The 19,419-nt window shown below is 44.2% G+C and overlaps 1 protein-coding gene across 1 annotated transcript in view; it reads left to right on the plus strand.

Moving 5' to 3' along the window:
* The window catches only part of DDR1 (discoidin domain receptor tyrosine kinase 1), a 61,270-nt gene that overhangs the window by 15,911 nt on the left and 25,940 nt on the right, over window positions 1-19,419 (plus strand). Inside the window, 2 exon segments of the mRNA XM_044419615.1 lie at window positions 12,612-12,734; window positions 18,125-18,227. Of these exon segments, the coding sequence (XP_044275550.1) occupies window positions 12,659-12,734; window positions 18,125-18,227 (179 nt within the window). The 5' untranslated portion in view covers window positions 12,612-12,658.

The raw sequence follows: 19,419 nt of genomic DNA on the forward strand, positions 1-19,419 counted from the left end.
TTTAATATTCCCTGATGCATGAGCAATCTTAAGTTATTTAGATGCTTCTTGGGAATTAAGAAATGGAAGAGGAAAGAGGGATTTTCTTTGCTTTTATGACAGCTAAAAGATTGATATGAAACTGGAAGGATAAACAGTCTCTCCTTTAATGCAGTGGTTTGAGAATGTTTAAAATGCGTCTGACATAAATGGATTGCATGTGGACACCAGCTTCAAATGGATACTTATTTGGATATTTGCTCTCCTTTTCTTGAAGCCTATGTATAATTGCTAGCAAGTTGCATACATTTCATGGAAATGTATGTGAGTATGTGGGAATAGAGAAATTACAAAAAAATAAGAAATTGATTGTCCACAGGTAGTGGGGATCCTATTACAAGGTTCTATGGTACCTGTGGGGTTGCCATGGGGACCTCTGGACCTGAGCGATGGTCCATCTAGCCTTTTGGGTGGTGGCTTTTTAGGTCTCCAGGTATGCTCTTTTCCAACACCTGCTTGTTGAACTGTTTAGCTGGAGATGCCAGGAGTACTGCAGGGAACTTCCTGAAGGCAAAGCCTGTGCTGCACCCCTGAGCCGCAACCCATCCTCTCCCACAGTGCCTGGAAGAAAGTCCAGTGCCATTCTTGGACTTGTGGCATGTCCTTCCTAGCTTCTGGCTGTTAGAATCAATATTAACCTGCACCAGATTTTGCCAGCCTCACACTCTCCAGATATTTTGGCCACAACTCCCAGATGGTAGGGGAAGGCTATTTATAAATTCATAATAGGATGTTGAAACAAAAGGCATGCTTGTTTTATTTTTGATTTGACAGTTTTGGATGCAGCAGTGCAATATTCAGGCTCTAGGGTGCTTACCTAGGCAGAGCTGAAAAAGAAGACAAAGAGGGCACTGATCTACATAATGTACACATGCAGATTTATATGTAGAGGTGCAGGTGGAGACAAGGTGGGGCCGTACCTCCTCCACCTTTACAGCCAGCCAGTGCAGGTTCATTGTTGGTTTGAGCATCAGGTTTCCCACTGGGGTTATTGTGGACCAATTGTTGTTACTTCACATTGCTGCACTGGTTATTTTTGATATAGTGTATTGTTCTTATTGTGCATTTTGCAATTGAATTAGTGTATGTTTTTGTTGTGCATTTTGTGATTGAATTTATCCATTGACTAGAGAGTTCGATGGGCTATAGGGTGGTATAGAAATGTAATAATACATCATAAATCATTTATCTAATTCTGATAGAGTAAATAGATAGAATTCTATAGATATAGTCTATAGATATAATTCTGATATAAGAGCACTGTGTGACTGAGGGACTAATCCTAAAGGAGGATGGGTAGCTTCATGGGCTCAACTCTCCCTTCCCCATGACTGCCCTGGCTCAGGATAGTGAATTTATAGGCTAGCACACCTGGAAGGGATCTCGCTAGGGAAGGTTGAAATGGGTGTTCTCTTTGAGTGGCAGGATGCCCTCTGACAACTAGGACTGTTCTCTGCATGCATGATGCCCTTACTAGCATGAAATGGGCTCTAGTTGCCCAGATCTTGTTCAGGGTCATGATTTGGAAGTATCTTGATAAGGCAGATGGAAAACAAGAAGTATGCAGGCTGCTTCTTCAAACAGAGGCAGTGTTCAAGGAGTAGTCCTGATTTTGAAAAATTCTAGTTTCTCAGCATGGTCTGGGAGCACATCCCAACTGAGCCAAAAAGCAACTCGTAGTTTATTTACTTATTTAACATTTTTGTATACTTGTTGCAATAGCCACATGGCTCTCTGGGCGGCATGCACAATATAACCATTAATGAAACTTAAAAACAACATGAACACTTCAATAATAAACACTGAGACCAGTAAAACATGCACACCACAGCAGGAGCAACAGCCAGTTAATCTGCTATATTAGCATTAACAGATTGGGTACATCTTAAAAAAGGACAGTTGAAATTCTAAAATTCACTAATTAAAAATAACATTCAGAATTAAAATTTAAAATTAAAATGAACAACAATTAAGATGCTCCGAGAATAAGAATGTCTTTGCCTGGCACCGAAGTGTATGCACAGAAGGTGCCTGGCACCCTCTCTGGGGAGCCGGTTCCACAGATGGGGTGCCACAACTGAGAAGGCCTTACCCTGGGCAGCTGCCCTCTTAGCTTCTTTGAAGGTGACAGCCAGAGCAGGACCTCCAATGATTATCCTAAGGCCTGGATAGGCTTATATGGATGGAGATGTTCTTTCAGATATTTCGGTCCCAAACCATTTAGTTAAAGGGTCAAAGCTCAAATAGGAAGCTTTCTGTGTACCTCTGTGGAGAGGCAGTGCAGGTGTGGTGTTCTGAGCATCCCCTGAGCATGGATGAAGGAGCTGCCCAAGTATAGGAGTGAGAAAGGAGTCGTGGCAGCACCCTCTATCCTGCCACCTACTTCAAAACTGCTTTCTTCTGTTTTTGGTCTTTGGTCACCCTGCTTCATGCAGTGCAGCAGGCTCTGTGGAAGACGCTGCTGAGAAACCACAAGTAGGACATGCTGCAGTCTTGCCTGCAGCCGGTATGAAGTGGGTGCGTGGAATTAGCTGGCGTGGCATGCATGTGTGTGGTCACTCAGTCGAGCATTATTCTGGGAACCCACCCATCTTTCAGTCTTCTTCAGAAATAAATGGTTTGGCTTTTTAAAAACTTTCTTTTTAACCCCTTCTCGGTTGTTAACTCTGAATAAGAGAAGAAGACATAATTGGGATAATGACTGACTATGACATTGTCAAGTGTATTCTATTTGCCAAGAGGTCAGTGGTCAGGGTAATGAATTACCAATACTTGCATTTCATTTCATTAACTTTTCTGAACTGTCTTACCAAATAGTCTCAGGATGGTTTTACACTAAAACAAAGTAAAGCACAGCATCATTTCTATACAGTAAAACTCCAATTAAAATAGCAATTTAAACCTTAAAATCATGGAAAAATGAAAAGGGTTTTGTCTGGCACTGAAAAGAATAAAGTGTTGGCGACAGGCATGCCTCTCTGGAGAATGTATTCAATAACCAGGGTGCCACCACAGAGAAGGCCCTTCTCCAGGTAGCCATTCTCCTTGTATCTGTACCTATATATTTTAAACTGGCAACAAATTAGTTTGCATTTGTTTAGATTGATTTACTTAACAGTGTATACAGAACTATTTATCATGGCCTGACAAGCAGATTATATCTAGGTATGACTTCATCACTTCATTTTCATGCCATTTAAATCTGCTGTATTTTGGCATGATGCCCTCCTTCTAATGCAGCATATTAAAAAGCACAAGAGCATGAAAAACGCTTGGACATGCATGCCACCTTCTACCAAGTCATGCCTTCTACCAAATCCATCTGCTGCATTGTGCCAGATGCATTCCTGGTGCTTCACAGCTTCCAACAGCTCTCTGAGGATTAAGGCAGGGATCTTTGTAGCCCTACTACACGAGGATCCTTTTAAATGCAACTGTAGGGGATTGAACCTTGATCCTTCAGCACAAAGCCTGTATTTAGACACTGAGCTCTTCCCCAAGTGGCAGTTGTAGAAGAGCAAGTGTTGCTTAGGCCAATTCCTTGCCCACTGCAAGTGGAAAAGTATACATTGGTTTCATTTTCTGGTCACTGGTCTTTTAATTTCCCGTTTCCTTTTCTACTCATGTCATCAACTTGAAAATTGCAAGTGAGCCTTACTGTTTTGCAGCAGAATTCGTGCTCATCAGATGTAGCAGGTGCAGACACCTTATTTTGGGTTGTTTCTCCTCCAGGTCTTATAGTCTGCGTTACAAACCAAATTCTTGTAAACATTTACCAAATCTGCTTCATTTATCAAAAGAAAAGAGGGTGAGAGAGCAGGATGAAAAGGTGATCTAATTAGATTATATGTGTGGATAAGTACATTCTGCCTAGCTGGTGCTTTTATATGGCTAGATCAAGAGATACATCACAATTTCTGATTATCATTGGTTGTTGTTACAGGTGAGCCCTGTACTCTGGTTTTACTTTGTGCTGTTAACCACAGACAACCCAGAATAAACTAGGTTTTGTTCCTAGGTTGCTCATGGTTAATAATTCATAGTTAAACTATGGGTCCTGGGTTGACACATGATAGCAGCCTATGAGCCAACAAAAGATAATATGCTGTAGTTATTAAGAGTGTGGGAATGGGATTTAGGTGATCCGGGTTCTAGTCCCTGCTCAGCCTTGGAGCCAGTTGAGTAACTTTGGGCCAGTCACAGACTCTCAGCCCAACCTCACAGGGTTGTTGTTGTGGGGATAAGATTGAGAGCAGCAGGAGGAGAATGATGTAAGTCTCTTTGAGTTCATTGTAAGAAAAAAGGTGAGATATAAGTAAATGACAGCCCATATTCTGCCCACACTCTGAGTTGTCATTGCATACAAATCAGGATATTGGGCATTCAAAAAAGTGTTTTGTTTCCTTGATCATGAGTTTCCAAGTTAGTCAGCTGCATGATAACAATTGGTCACACTGAATTTTAAAAATTGCCAAATTAGAAATGGGAAAGGAACAATTCCTTTCACAGCAAATGAACTAAATTAAATTTGAAACACAGGTGAAATGCTTGTGATCTAAGGTTGGGGCATGAATCTGTTTCTCTTCAGAATGAAGAACATTCTGGAAATGAAACTTGAAGTTTGCCATTGGAAATTGCACATGAGGTTTCTTTCCAGTTGTTTTTGAACTTCCTAAAGTACATAACTTCTGTCAATCTGAATATGTTTTTCCATGTTCATTCAGCTAGAAAATGATACCTGCCCACAGCTAGAAGATGTTTGCATAATAAATAGTCTAGTATAATGATTTCATCCTAGCTTTCTCTCTCCCTGGTAGGAAATGTTTTTTGTTTATGCAGTTAAACCCATTGTTAGAGGTTGACTTACACCTGTAAATGCTGAAGGGCATAAGTATATTATATTTGTAAAGAGCATGGTGAGTTATATTAAGGGGAGAATTCTGAGAGCTAAGGCAAGTTCGAGAATTTGGCAGAAATGCTTTAATGAATGCAAACAATTAGGTTGGGAGTGGGAAAGGACTGTATACTTTTTTTCTTGGATCAGCAGTTTCTGAAGTAGACAGAATCTCTTCATACTGGGAAAGAGGCAGGGAAAGCTGTAGCATTCTTTGAATGCAGGCTGATGCAACTGAGTGCTCCATTGTGCGGAGTGAAAGGATTCTCCCCAACCCCCAACACACACGCTTTAATGGCCTGGCTGGGATAAAGAATAAGCGCTTAAGGAGAAGCTCAGTGGGTGTCTCTCGCCAATCATCTTGAAATGCAAGTCACACGTTTCTGCCAAGGCGGGGCCTGGAATCAGTTTTGCCCACCCTCCCCAGAGTGAGCATGAGGGAAGTTGGAAAGCTGCCTGTCTGGCCTGACAAAAGGGAAGTGAGAGGGGAAGAAGGCAACAGGGAAAGCGGGCTGTGGAAGCTGCACGAATTCAGTGACAGGCAGTGGCCAGAATCTGACCTCTTTCCCAGATGGCACTTATGTGTGCTTCCAGCTGTTTTCCCCTGTGTGATGTCCTCCAGATGCGTTGGACTATACCTTCCATCATCCCCAGATAGTTAAAGAGGGGGAAGGTCTTACCCTTGTTTGTCTGGCAACTGGTGGCACTTTTTCCTAGTCTGCTTATAACTTTACTTCCACTTGCCTAGGTTGGAAATGTGGTGTGGTTAAATTATAGTTCATTTCAGTGCAGGATATCAACCAGGATGCTTGGGTTTGGGTCATGTCTGATACCCACAGTGATAAGGGTGGCCACGTACATGCTGTCAAGAAAGTGGAAATGGATCCTTACGGTTTAGTGTCAGGTGGGTGAATTGTGGAGAGGAGATTTAACGCAAATCAGCCAGTCCACTATCCAGGTGGTAACTGTTGATGAGCTACTTCAAGGGCCCTACTTCCTTCTTATGCTTGTTTATCTTTCCATCAAACATGGACTAGACAGCTTACAGGGTGCTGGAATGGTTTTTCAGTTGAATGCAGCATTAGGCCTGTTTGATTGCTAGGCCCTCCCGGGCAAGCGATTCTGGGTCCTGGAGTTCTGTGAAGAGCAAGGGAACTTCTGCAGCAAAGGATTATCTGCAAACCACAATTACCACAAGTCTTTGGGAGGGGCTGTACATCTGAAGCCAGGTTCAGTTGTGCTTAAAATTTGTACTGCAGACATGCCCAGGGGATGGGCCTGCAAAATAGGCTTGAGGCCTTTCTTTTTGTTGGCTTTTCACAAAAATTAAATATCCTTCATGCATGAAAACCTTTACAGACTGATTGAAGGGCCTTGGCCTTTGTTGCTGCAGATGCCTCCTCAGATTACTTTCTTCAGCAGGGAGGGTCTGTGAGGACATTCTGCTCCATAGTCTATTTAATCTAATGGTTAATTTACTGCTGGCAGCCAGTCAGGACTTTAGGGCATCCACTGAGCTTTGCAGCTCTCCAGAGCAGGCCAGTTAAGCTGGGCTGGCACTGGGATCCCAGCTGCCATGCATTCCTGCTGCATAGCTGGGATGCTTCGCCTTCCTTACCCCTTCAGTGCATTTTGCCTTTTTCTCCAGGAGGCCCTGGAGATCTCTGGGTTGCAGGGGGTTAAAAAAAACAGCTGGGCAAATTGAGGACACCCTCATCAGCTGCCATAGGAAACTGAGGAGAGAAGGACTGAAGAAACACCCCAAGTGGTTAGGTGCCTGCCGGTCATTCTACAGCGGATACCCTTTAATCCTGACTGGGCTTAATATGAGCCAGACTTTAGCCTCAACATATTTTTAATGTTAAGAGCTCAGCCTAGGACATCATTTTAGGTTTAAGTAGGTTTCCATGTCAGGTGTATGGAAATAGCAGAAGTATGGCAAAGTTCACAGCCCTGATCTTGGGTCTGTCTGTTTGTTTGTTTAAGGTTTTTATAGACCATCCATCTACGGGCATCTCAGGATGATTTATATATTCAGAGCTCTTACCCATTTCTATCTATTATGATTACAGTTATCACTATCAACCCTTTTATTTTATCCTTCCTCCTGAGGATTCGGAATAACGTTCAGATTTTATCCACTTGCAGTTTTATCCTTACAACAACCCTGTGAGGCAGTCTAGATTAAGTGATAGTGATTGATCCAAACTCAGATTGTGGGTTTCAGTGACTGAACATCTGCAACTGGGTTTTCCTATCCCAAGTTTGATGCTTTAACCATCACACTACACTGGTTCAGTCATTTTAAAGGGCATTTGCCATGATTACTTTATCTGAACCTCACAATAATTAGTGATGTCAGCCTTCCAGAGGAATAATGACCAGTGGCCTGAGACTCAGAAGAGAGCATTCTGTCTTCTGCTTAAGCAAACCCCGTCGCTCAGCCCTTGGTATACAACGAAGCAATCGTACAGGAAAGCATCTGTGCATGGGAAAAGTTCATTCCTGTCACTACTGAACTCCATCATATGAGTGCATCAGAAGGTTCGGTTTCCTGAAGGTTTGGGACTTCCCTCTTTTACCCTATATTTCAACAGATTCTGACCTGATTCTCGCACAGTCACTCAAGTTCCTATAAGTCCTCAGTCCTTTCCTGCCCTATAGGGCATAGGAAGTGCAGCGAGGTGCCTTATACCAGATCAGACTGTTTAGTTGTCTAGCTCAGTATTGTCTGTATCAGAGATTTATTTATTTATTTATTTAGCAAGCTTCTATGCTGCCCCATTCGCCGAAGCCCCATTCGCCAGATGGACCTCTCTGGGGAGCACATTCCATAGATTGGGCGCCACCGCAGAGAAAACCCTCCTCCGGGTACTTACCTTCCTAATATCCTTCACGGAGGGTTCCTGGAGAAGGGCCTCTCCCGCTGATCTCAAGGAGCGAGAGATTCCCAACATTGCACAAGTAACAACGATAGAGTCTCAAGGTCTGAGGGCACCCACTCTTTTTTTTTTTTAACTTCTCTCCCTTTGTAAAATATCCATGGATTTGGATGAAATGCATATAGCTCTCTAGCAAAAATACAAGGGTTCGCCATAAGCAGACCAAATGTCCAAGTAAGTGTCCATTTGAAGTTGGCATCTATATGTTTGTTCCTGTATTGAAACATTGTAAGGTCCTCAGTCCATTGCATATAGGAGGTGGGTGTTTATCCTTACAATTTTGTACTATCAGTCTTCTAGCTGCCAAATGGGTTCAAAGAATCCACTTCCCCTTCCATTAGTTAATTTTCATAAAGCAGGCAAATAATTTAAAAGTGCCTATGAATGTGTCTTGTACAAAATTTATCTTGTAAATAAACTCCTCCTTAAGAGAAGCAAGTATTGGACTTTGGCCAAGCATATCCTTAAAAGAAACATTAGCTATATTGCCCAGCAATCAGTCAGCTGAATTAGATAATCTTTTATTAAAGAGATATTGCAGTATCAAGTAGTCAAGAAATGTTTTTTTTCCCCTGACTTACACACAGCCTAAAACTGGTTGGTGCCAAAGCAGGCCTTTTGTGGTGGTGCCCATAGCAGTTTTTCAAATTCGCAAATGTGCCCATAGGTCCAAAAAGGATGGGGACTCCTGGTCTACACACCTGTTGGCAGGTAGAAATCTTTGAGGCTTTCAGGAAGGGCTTTTCCTCTGGCTCTACTTCTGTCATGTCTCTCTGTTGGGGGTTTTTTTTTTTTGCCTGCTTTTCATGTGAGATGTACCCCCGCTCCACACACACACTGGGTGCACAGGGGGCTTCCGATCAATGCCTTGATTCAGTGCCTTTCCCTTTTCACTTCGTGTTGGCACCCCCTGCTATGGCTTGTCAGCTGCTGTTTACTAGCCTCAGATCAGGCAGCTGTTGGAAGAGACATTCCAGCAAAGGACTGTGGGAGCAGCTGGCCCACAGCCCTTCCACACCCACACACTTTGCCCCGCACCCCTGGGTAAGAGGCAGTCACAGGGCGGGAGGGGGGTGGCCTTGGTTCCTAGGAAACTGCTGCTTTGGATGCTTTTGTCTGTTTCCAGGGATACTGTGCGGAGCCATGAGGTGCCTACTTTTTCCTCTCCTCACAATAGGAGGACTTCGAAGAAGGACGTTGGTGCATGGCTGTGCTTTCAGGGGCAGTTCTTTGCTGCAATTATCAGGCAGTCAAAGTCACTCATTAACTGCAAACATTTCCGTCTCTGCCTCAAGTCCCATTGTCTACATGTTCAGGGAGAAGGCCAGGTATTTCCTGAGGGAGGGCAGGCGGGCTGGCACTGGGTCTCGAGGCCTGGATAGGACAGCACTGAAGGCCAAAGTAGAGGTGATATGAATTGTGCTGCTGTTTTAAGAAATAAATAGCCACGAAGGGCCAGTCTGAATTGGGACTATTCAGGGCTTTAAGCCTTTCCTTCTACCCTGGGGTCTGCTGTTTACATCAGAAGGAAGACATTTATTTATTTATTTATTTATTTCACTTGAAGCCTCCTTTGCTTTTCAAAGAACCCAAGGCAGGTTATTACAGTTTTCCTTCCCATTTGATCCTCATAACAACCTTGTGAAGTAGGTTAGACTGAAAGTCAGTGTTTGGTCAGTCATCCAGTGAGCTTCATGGTAAGTGGGGACTAGAGCACAGATTTCCGTGTCCCAGTCCAGCACTCACCGCTACACCACAGTGGCTCTCTTGTGGGCAGCAGAGGGCTCATACCTGTATGACTGAACAGGCATCTAAGATGCAAATGTAGCATAAAGTGTGAGGAAATACTGGTTCTGGAGCAAATGTTTTAACTGGGGCAGTATGGTGGAGATAGGTGCAAAGCTCTGAACTGCACACACAAATCATTACACACGTGCACACGCATACAGGCTAATAGTAAATTCATGCTCCAAGTTTGAATTATTATGTAGACACAAGGATATCGACTATATTGATAACCCAACTTACCTTACAGGGTTATTCCGAGGATACAGTGGCGAACAGGAATCGCAAAACAGCTAAGTCTGAAGGGGCCAAGAAGGCCATCAGGTCCAACCCTCTGCTGTCGCAGGACACCAAGTTATACCATCCCACTCAGATGGCTGTCCAGTTTCTTTTTGAATGTCTCTAGTGTGAGAAAATCCATGACTGGTTCCACTGTTGTATTGCTCTTTCAGTGAGGAAACTTTTCCTGGTATCTACCCTGAACCTGGTTTGTCACAACTTCAACTGATTATTCTGTGGCCTACCCTCTGGTATCAGCGAGAAGAGATCTTGACCTTTCTCTTTATGACAGCCTTTGAGGGACTTACAGAAGGATACCATGACCCCCCTCAGTCTTCTCTTTCCAGGGCCGAACATGCCAAGTTCTCAAAGTCTCTCTTCACAGGGCAGTGTTTCCAAACCCTCCTCTGGACCCTTTCTAATTTTTCTCCCTCTTTCTTAAATCTGGGTGCCCTGAACTAGACACAGTATTCCAGATGAGGAGAAAGATTATGTAAGCTACCTTAGGTTTCTTGCAGGAAAATGGGCAGGATAGAAGTATAATAAACCAATACATGCATACATAAAGTAATGGGCTCAGGATATATCAGTAGGTTTGGGGAAACCCAAAAAAACAGCCCCAAGAGGAACGAGTATGCTCAGTGACCATCAGATGTTGACTGACTGTTGCAGGGATGGGAGTGGGTGGAATGGAAAAGTACCCTAGAGGAAGGCTTTGCAGGAACCTTGAACAGGAGCACTTCACCCCGCAATATTATGTCCACATGTTTTGCAAGGTGGTCCGGCTCTTAGATTGAGGCCTAGCTGTATTTCTTGAGACCCTTTAACTAACTGCTTGTGACATAAATTGGTAGAGTTGCAGTGCCCACCAGCTGACCCCTGGAACGTTGTCAATTGACAGCGTGTTATGGGCTATGGTCAAATATTATCAAATAATCCAAGATTGTCTTTATGAAGATGCTGGTCTAGCTTTTAATTATGTTGTTAATTGCAACTGACAGCAAATGCAGGAGAGAGACTTCCTTCCTCAGCTCCTCAGGTTCCACTTGCTCTGCACTATTGGCCTAACCACATTTAAAAGCTAAGGCCAAACCAGACTTTACAAACAAATGCATGCTTTTAAATCCTGATGACAGCTTTGTTTATGAAAAAGCAGTTGGGGAGCAGGAGAGCTAGAGCAGAAAAACATCAGGAGAGAGTGTGTGTAATCCTTTCCTTGTCCATCTACTTCCTATTCCCTGGGCATGGGAAAAGCACATTATTGAAGCAGCCTTGCTGAAGCTGAGTAGATGTGTCTGTTCAGTGCTTGGATAGAAGACCTGTATATGCAGTCTTGAATTGCATGATGAAATAAAAGTGGCATATAAATGTATTTTATAAATGAAAGAAAAATACTCTCAGTTGTCCCCACAAGCAACCTTCTTTGTTGGTGTGTTCCCTTCCAGATAAGCATTAACCACCCCTCCATATATCTCTTTCTAGAGAAAGGGTTAAATGACACTTTCTCTTCCTTCTACTGTTCTAAGGCACTCCCTTCCCGAAGCTGCTTTGATGAACAAAGCAGCTGCTAGGACTAAAAAATAGTTTTCTGGTATGACCTACATGGGGGCTTCAGGCTTCCTCAAACTAGAATTAAACTATGATTTTTTTCTAGTGTTAACTCTGGGTTGTTTAGGGATTAAACAACCTGGAATACTTGTGTCTGGATGTGACAGGAGTAACATCCTATTGATAATCAAAACTGAAGATATAAATATAAGTGAAGTGCATGCAGGAGGCAGTACCCTTATTTGTTCTAATTGATTTTTTGGTGATTCATGGGTTCATTAATTAACCCACGTTTTTTTATTATGTATGAATAGGGTCAATGTCTGATTGGAGCCCTTGCCTTTTAATAGCTGCTACATGTGTTTTATCATGTCTTTTTTTAATGTGTGCTTCTGCTATCCTTGACGTTCCAGGTTAAAAACCAAGAAGTATTTAGTATCTTGAATGTCGTGTGTGATATTTGTATTTCCATGGCTTCTTTGATGGAGAATGTTGTACCAAGACTGTTGCTTTGTGGTACCAACCCAGACCTGGTAGGCCACTGGCGAGCCACTGTTGGGAGGCAGAATGTTAATGATGGGACCACTGGTCCAAACCGGGACAGGCTGCTGGTCTGTTCTTTTATGAACTCTGTGGGATTGAAGCAACCTGTGTCAGATTTGCAGCCGTGTGTGGGTGTGTTTGCTCTGTGATTAACACAAGCTTCCCTCTTCTTTTTAGACCTCATAAATAGCTTTGTTGTTTGACCCAGTGGGAGCATATTTCACCCATATTTAACCTACTCAACCCAGTCAAATGACTGCCCCTGTTTGTAGTCTTGGGATTGCTCACATGCACGGCGTATGCTGAGCCACAGATCTGGCTTATGGCCCTTCTGCCAGTAATGATTATGTGTCATGCTGTGGTCAGTGTGCTGACTGCATCTCCTCCTCATTCGTATCGGAAAGTGAGGACAATGGCAGGATGCTTGAGACTCCTGCCCAGGAATGTGTGCTGTTTAGTAGCGGGGAGAAAGTGCCCTTGTCTGGGAAGAGGAAGCACAGGGCTGCCCATTCATGTTGAGTCACTTTGCCCTCCATCCCAGCTCTGCCTGTGTTGACCGCCATGTTCTGTCCTTTCAAAAGGCATGAAGACTCAACTGTCGGTGTAACCAGTAAGGCCAGAGACCGTGATGGGACCCACAATGCTTTTCTTGCTGTTTTTGGCCTCTGTTGGTGTGTCAGAGCTGGAAGAGCACTTTGATCCAGGTGAGTCTGAGATCCAGGTGAGAAAGCCCATGGCTTGATCAGCTGTGGAGAGGGAAAGGGATGATGCTGAAGAACCAAATCGTGCCTAAGTCCAGCTCTTGTTTACTGCCCTAGAAAATGTGCAGGAATGGCAGAGCCAAATGCCTTAGGACATGTTGCCGCCCATGTCACGTAGTGGGGTGTGGCTGCCACAGGGCCTTGACCCCTGACATGCAGTAAATCCCGTGGGAGCATTGCAGCCCTCCAGATGTTTGTACACCACAACTCCCATCAGCCTGGGCCAACGTGGCCAGGAGCCAGGAATGAAACTAGTCCAACAATGTCTGGAGGGCCACAGAGCCCCAAACCCTTTCGGTATCTATCTATCTATCTATCTATCTATCTATCTATCTATCTATCTATCTATCTCCTATAGCCTTTTTCCTACAAAGGGCTCAAGGCAGCTTACATCATTCTCCTCCTCCATCTTATCCCCACAACAACAACCCTGTGAGGTAGGTTGGGCTGAGAGTCTGTGACTGGCCCAAAGTCACCCAGTTAGCTCCATGGCTGAGCGGGGACTAGAACCCAGATCGTCTGGGTCCCAGTCCCACGCTCTTAACCACTACACCACACTGGCTCTCCAGTCAGAGCTTACTTACCTGAAAATGTCTTTCCCTCCTCTCCACAAACAGTGAACCTCCAGATTCACCTGTGAAAAAAAGGGAATTAAAAGCTTATATAAGCCCCACCATCTATCTATTTCACAGCGAGGAAAGCTCAAAGTTTAAGTTTGATATTTAGTATTTGAAGGGAACATTTTGGCTTTAATACTGGCAATGCAGTTCCAACTTCTTGGGTTCTTTTGTTTTTATTTATTTGTTTTTTGATTTAGAGCCTGCCTTTTTCCTACAAAGGGCTCAAGGCAGCTTACATCATTCTCCTCCTCCATCTTATCCCCACAACAACAACCCTGTGAGGTAGGTTGGGCTGAGAGTCTGTGACTGGCCCAAAGCCACCCAGTTGGCTCCATGGCTGAGAGGGGACTAGAACCCAGATCGTCTGAGTCCCAGTCCCACGCTCTTGACCACTACACCACACTGGCTCTCACACCGCACTGGCTCTTAGTAAAGTCAATGCTTTTATTCAGGGAAAGGGGAATGACACGGACTGAAGCAGAAAAGACAGATTGAAATGACAGCCCTACAGAAATTCTGTTTAAATAAATAAATGTGTGCATGTATTTAAAAACACACACACACACACACACACACACACCCCTACCTGATGAAGGGAACAGTGTCCCCCAAAGCTTATGCCAGAACAAATTTGTTACTTTGTAAAGTGTCTCCCCTGCTCCTCCAGTTTACCCCATGAAGGTAGTTGATGCAACATCCCTACAGACACGTATCCAAGTAGGTCTGGTCTGGTGTGTGCCTGGAAGGGATACCTCCTTGGAGGCAAGGTTGGATATGCGCAAGCTGAATCAGTTGCTTGAAGGAGAACTCCACCGGGTTCTCAGGGATGGTTCCATCACATGTTCTAACTCTAAGTACCCTTGACTTCAGTGGGGCTTGCAAACAGGTCAGTGGGTATAGGATTGCAGCTGCACTGTCATGGGACGTGGGTTCACAGCTCTAGACTGACAATCATCTCGAAGACCAAGAATATCCCATAAGAAACAAAGTGGTAATTCATCATCTGTCCAGGTTCAGACGTTTTCACGTGTTCCCTAAGGTCACAGATGCCTCAGAGTTTTTTGCTGCCATCTTCTCAGGCTAACCAGTGGTTGCAGGACACTGCATTTCTATCACGGGCAGTTCAGAGCAAAGCCCTGGCACCATAAGAACAGCAGAAGACCTTTATTGGATGGATCAGAACAAAGCTTTCTTTAGTCCAGCGCTCAGTTTCCTGCAGTGGCTGACTGGATGCCACTGGGAAGCATGAAGGAGACAGCCCTGCTGCCTTGCTGTCTCCTTCCCACTCAGCAGGTGGTATATTATTCATATTATATGAATAATAATAATAATAATAATAATAATAATAATAATAATAATAATATATTGTCTCAGAACAGAGAGGTTCTGCACCATCATGATGACAAATAACCAGCCATCATCTTAACTGTCGCCTGTGCATTTCCCTAGTCCTCCACATTCTGAGGAAGTAAATTCCATTAACGAATTGCATATCATGCAAGGAATTACCTTTATTTATTTTTTGTTCTGAATCTATTGCCAGTCTATTTGCAACTCTATGTAAAACTAATGGGACCAGAGAAGGAGAAAAATATATCCCTTTCCACTTTCTTCCCAACATGAGTAATGTTATGAATTTACAGGAGTCCTCAACATTTTCGGGTTGGTGGGCACATCTGGAATTTTGAGTGTGTGAAGAGTTCCCACAAAATGGCTGATGTGGAGGGGATGGCCCAGTCACAGACCACCCATTTCCTAGGAGGCACACTGGTGAGGCTGAAAGAAAATAATCTTCGGGTTCAGTCCCCTGGTCACTCAGCATGGACTGGGAGCCACAGGATTTGTCAGGTTCCACAGGCAGTGTCCCCACCTCAACCCCTCTTAGCTGGTGTAGAAGGAACTGTTTTGGCTGCCCCTTCCTCCTGAGATTGCCACTGGGGCCTGGGGCAGGGGAAGTGGAGAGGACAGCAGGGAGGAGACGAGGCTGGGACCACGGACTTCTGCCAATTTCTAGTGGCACCCCAGCCTCCTCCCCTCTCTTCCCAGCACCAAACCCAGCCATCTGGAGGACAGGTGGGGTACAAGGGGTCCTTTGACTGTCTAGTGAAAATGCAGGGTGTGAGGAGCAGTAGCTGCAGCATTTGCTGCCACAGCATCTGAATCCTGCCATTGGACACGGTGAGTCTCCAAATCTGGAGGCTGACAGGCCTCTGCTGCAGGTGCTCTTCTCCAAGTAAGAGGCAGAGGTGGGAGCTGAGCTCCTTGATACAGAAATGCTAATTTGAACCCAAAGGCGGCACTGGGTGCAGCACCCTCCACATCCAGTGCAAAGGGTAGGAGAGCCAGGGAGCCTGGTGGGAACTGACAGTGGTGCCAGGGGGCGAATGCAGCTGGCATCCCCCACTTGGAGACTCCTTTGTAGCCTTTTTCCGCACAGGGGAACATACTCCAATCTGAGCTGTACCTTTTGCAGCTCTGTGGAAGCTCTTTTTGAAGTGGAACCAGCAGCTCAGTACACAGTATTCCAAATGTGACTACCCCATCATTATGTATGGGCATACATTAATGCTGGCTTTGTGTTTCCTAATAAGCTGCAGTATGGATTTTGCCATTTTAACCATTCCAGACATTATTAACTATTCCAGAGAAGAAATCGTTGACTTGAAAGTTTGTGGAATATTTAGCACCTAGAAAAGGGCATCATTACATTTTAAAATTTCCATCTTGCATGTGTTTAGAGTGCCGTCTGCTGGATAACATTGGTTTGTGTGGCTTGGTTCTTCGATTTTCAAAAGGGCGACTGCATTTTCACCCCTTTTTACTTTTTGGTTCAGGCAGTTCGGCTTTAAAAATTGCCCCGTATCAGCCCAGTTGCAGGGAGCAAGGACACCAACAGGGCCCAGTACTCTTTAAAGGACACGCCTTGGCCAGTCTGGCCTTTATGGTGATGATTTATAAAATGATGAAAAGAAGGTGTTATGGGAAAGGAGGAAAGTGTTTTTCCTGCCTTACTGTACTGGATATCAGTATTAGTGTAATAGAGGTTACAGGTGTGAAAGTGAAGGAGTCAGAGGAAAGGTGCATTGAAAAAAGAGGTCTATACTCTGTTGCCCAGGACCCAGCCTGCCTTTTCCCTTCCCTTTATAATCTGCACCCCACCTCACTTTCCCCCAAGACCAGCTGAAGGCCTGATGCTGCCTTAGGTAAATCAGAATTTGTGCCATAAGGCATGCAGAGCAGCATAACAGTAGCTCATGCAGTTGTCCTGTTTTTCTCTTCAGTTTCACCTTTCTGCGTCCTTCCCTTTATTAGACGGCCCATGGCCTGGGGCAGCAAGTGGAAGAGCAACACTTTGCAATGCCAGGGAATTTAGCCAGCTGCTAAGTGCCTCTGTGATTCTCCTCCAAAAGCCGACTGCACCCCTGAGGCAGGGGCTCTAGAATGCCGCCCCCCATTCTGCAGCCACGTGGCTTGCTTGTGAAGTGGGGCTGGCCCTACAGGGGCTGCCAGTGGCCGCTGGTACTCCAGCCCCACTTGTGCATTCCTTTCTGAAACTGCACAAGGCACCTTTCTCCAACTTGGGGCTCTGCAGATGGTTGGGCTGTAATTCCTGTCATCTGTAGCCAGCAGTAACGTGGGGGGATGGTCCTAGACTGGGAGGTTAGGAGTGGAGCTGGTGGGATCCTCCAGACAAGAGCCCCAGTTCTGCTAGGAAGGGTGACATGTGAGTCGTGACTGTGCATACTTATTCCGAAGTAAGTCTGCCTGTTTCCTCCCAGAAATGCCGAGGTTGGGAGCCACTTAGTAATAATCCCATAGACTGCAGCAGCACTTATGTCTGTCGAAAAGGTGTAGGATTGTGCTGTGAAGTGTGGCTGCCATCCTACAGTATGGGAGATCATCCTTCCTCCACCCTGTGCTGGCTCAACTTCCAGGGCACTGGAGGCAAATGCAAGGTGGCATCTGGAAGGCAGTTGATCTCAGAGCACCAAATGAATAGACACAACATAGTTCTGGCAATTTAAGCAAAGATCTAAGGCATGTGTCTTGAGTGGGCCGGCCTGGGATCCTTGGGCCTTAGCATTTGCCCAGGCATGCCTCTTGGAGAATCCCACTGGAAGCATCAGAAGGATGTATTCCAGGGTAGCACCAGGCCATACCCCTTATTTTCAGGGCTTTAGACTGCTCTTTAGAAGGCCAGATACTGAAGATGAAACTCAAATACTTTGGCCACCTAATGAGAAGGAAGACCTCCCTGGAGAAGAACCTAATGCTGGGAGCAATAGATGGCAAAAGGAGGAGGATGAGGTGGCTGGGTGGTGTCACTGCGCTGTTGGTGTGAGCTTGAGCGGACTCCTGGGGATGGTGGAGGACAGGAAGGCCTGGAGGAATGTTGTCCATGGGGTCGTAGTGGGTAGGACATAACTTTGAGACTAACAACAATCCATAGTTCACCCTTTTCATTGGTTGCAGTGAGATGTGTTGCAACTAACATTAACTAGATTGAACCCGTATCGCTAAAATTACTCTGACACTGTTACAGAGGTGCATGTAAAATGAAACAGTGTAGGCCACCTTGTGTTCCCCATGAGAGCAAGAAAGGCAGGAGATAAATGCAATGTAATAATAATCATAATAATAATTGGGGTGCAAAGGGGCTATTTTCTCTGCAGAGAATGTTCTTCAGTCTCTCTCTTTTCTTCCTTCCTACAGCTAAGTGCCGCTATGCACTGGGCATGCAGGATCGTACCATCCCAGATGAGGCCCTCTCAGCCTCCAGTGCATGGTCTGATTCAACTGCTGCTAAGCACAGCAGGTGATTATAGCATTTAATTTAAGCCGTACATGTAGCGCTTAATGCTATGTCCATGATTTTTTAAAAGCTTTTAAAAATGTGCCAGTGAAAGGTGAATTTTGCAAACGTGCTCACATCATATGTGCGCTTCACATTTATTTGCTGATTTTTGCATGTTTTCTTCAGCTCTCCTACCATGGAGATGAGTAAAAAGTTGCAAGGGGCATTGGGACAGTTGGAAATGTTGTTCAGCATGTCATAGACAAGGATGCATGCACACTCCCGCTTCTGAGAGTTCACCAGAAATTGCATTGCTTATTTATTCTCAAGACAGTCATTTCATCCTTAAGGACTAGAAACTTGGCATTTACTTACATTTGAAAGGATAAAAATGGGTGTCTTGGCCCTGCTTGTATGACGCATGGCCCTGCTTGTATGCTGTTGGAGTCCCTCTTATCTGTCTTCATAGAAATTAACCGCTGGACATAGGCATATGGTATATTTTTAAAAATGTTAAAAATAAATATTACTAACTAACTTAATAATACCATACCATTACCATACCATACCAAAATGCCTCAATAGAACAAAAAATTAAAAAAGGAATAACGTACAGTACAAATAAATGGAATCATAGAAATAAATCAAAACAATTAATAATTAAATTATATAATACTGAACACAAAAGGTGTACACACCAGGTTGTTCAGTTACATGAATTTTTTTTATTCATATCTGTATATACTTGTCTTTTCTTCTTCTTCTTCTTCTGTGCTTCCCTTCTCTCAGACCCCTTCCCCATCCAAAATTGCATTGAATCATGTGAAGGTTTAATATCCTTCCCCTTTATTAATATGTATTCAGTAAACAACCACCAAATCTCATTAAAAATATTCTTATTCTTTTTTTACCTTAATAATACACGTTAACTTGCCATTAATAGCTATGTTCCAAATTTCCTTATACCATTCACTTAATTGGAAATCATGATTTTCCTTTCAGTTCTTTGCTATTATTAATCTTAAGACCATTTGCTAAATTTGCTATCAATTCTTTAATACTCAGTTTCCATCTCCTTTCATGAAACAACAGCAATAATGCAATTCCACGATCTGCTTCAATATCTAAATTTAATATTTTGCTAAATTCCTTGCGTATGGCTTCTAATGTCCACATGCCACACCAAGTGCAGGTTTCAGCTGTAGAGCTTAGG

The sequence above is a fragment of the Varanus komodoensis genome, unplaced genomic scaffold, assembly GCF_004798865.1.
Source record: "Varanus komodoensis strain SLA01 unplaced genomic scaffold, ASM479886v1 scaffold105, whole genome shotgun sequence".
Taxonomy (NCBI): Eukaryota; Metazoa; Chordata; class Lepidosauria; order Squamata; family Varanidae; genus Varanus; species Varanus komodoensis.